This window comes from Sinocyclocheilus grahami, unplaced genomic scaffold (assembly GCF_001515645.1).
Source record: "Sinocyclocheilus grahami isolate Dianchi unplaced genomic scaffold, SAMN03320097.WGS_v1.1 scaffold289.1, whole genome shotgun sequence".
Lineage (NCBI taxonomy): Eukaryota > Metazoa > Chordata > Actinopteri > Cypriniformes > Cyprinidae > Sinocyclocheilus > Sinocyclocheilus grahami.
Genome location: NW_015505468.1, coordinates 1,099,345 through 1,100,575, shown reverse-complemented (window position 1 = coordinate 1,100,575; position 1,231 = coordinate 1,099,345). Strand labels below are relative to the sequence as shown.

At 34.8% G+C, this 1,231-nt stretch overlaps 1 protein-coding gene across 1 annotated transcript in view; it reads left to right on the top strand.

Moving 5' to 3' along the window:
• The first annotated feature begins 23 nt into the window (after positions 1-23).
• LOC107600684 (potassium voltage-gated channel subfamily H member 7-like) overlaps positions 24-1,231 on the top strand; it is an 82,362-nt gene continuing 81,154 nt past the window's right edge. Inside the window, exon 1 of the mRNA XM_016292641.1 lies at positions 24-99. Coding sequence (XP_016148127.1) covers positions 24-99 — 76 coding nt within the window. The remainder of the gene's footprint in view (positions 100-1,231) is intronic.

Genomic DNA, 1,231 nt, shown 5'->3' with positions numbered 1-1,231 from the left:
AACAGCTGAAGATTGTTATAATCATGCCTGTAAGGAGAGGGCATGTCGCTCCTCAGAATACCTTTCTTGGAATAATAATACGAAAATTCGAGGGACAGAGTAAGTGTTGCAAAACAAACACACATGATTCTTTGTCTCCATGTGATTCAGATGATAAATGAAGAGCTGATATTAACATGCGTACACAAATATAGCTAATACGTAGCCTTCTGTATTTACACACGCATGCAGCTCGTATACATTTAAAGAAAGTAAACAGTTGTTAGTTTGAGCTTTGTTGAGCGCATCCGATTTTATGCATATTCCATTGTTTCTTCCTAGGTTTTAAACGCTAATATCAATACAGTAAACAATGAGATGACCTAACATACAATAGCATATGTTGTATTGCTTTTATAAGGCTTTAGGGCATCAGAGTAACGACAGGAACAGACACAAAGGCTTTCAGAGAGACTGGCAGATGCCAGTCAGGAGACTTTTAGCATTGTGGCTCTTTAGGGTTTGCAATTCGGATACGTCTGTCAGATGACCGTGTTTATGTACTCAGCAGCTATATCATTGAAATGCATGAATGACAGCATGCTCTGCAAATTATGATCCCATACTGAAGATTACACACACACTCACGCACACACGCATATACACATGCACACAGTGAAATCTAGACTGCTCGAGCGTATTTAGAGGATTTTTATGGCATGCAAGGTTTTTTAAGCACTCATTATATAAGCAGTACAGCTGCTAGAGTGTTCAAAATCTCAGGTTAAATTTTATGATGCAATTAAACTATAAAAACATTGCAATTTAATAAAAGTAAAGTAATATAAAATATTATTGATTTGTATTACTTTTATACAAAATAAACAATAAAACACATGAAATATTCAAATATAATACAAGGGAAGTATTGGCTTGTTATTAATGTTCATAAATTATTATATAGACTATATAGAAGTACATTACATTTTTGCTTGTCAATAGTAGTGATGTTTCTCAACTCTCAATCACTGTTTAACCAGTGTTTCCCAACCTTTCTTGGCTTACGTTCCCTCCTCAGTCCCTTCAGTGAGGCTCATCAACAATGTTAACTCATATACTGGATACCATTTAACATTATCATAAATATTATAAGCTATAAGCAGGGGTGCCTTAAGATAACCAAAGGTCCCTAGGCTACAGCATTACAGTACACTGTAAAAAAAAATCCGTAAAATTTACGGTAAAAAAAACG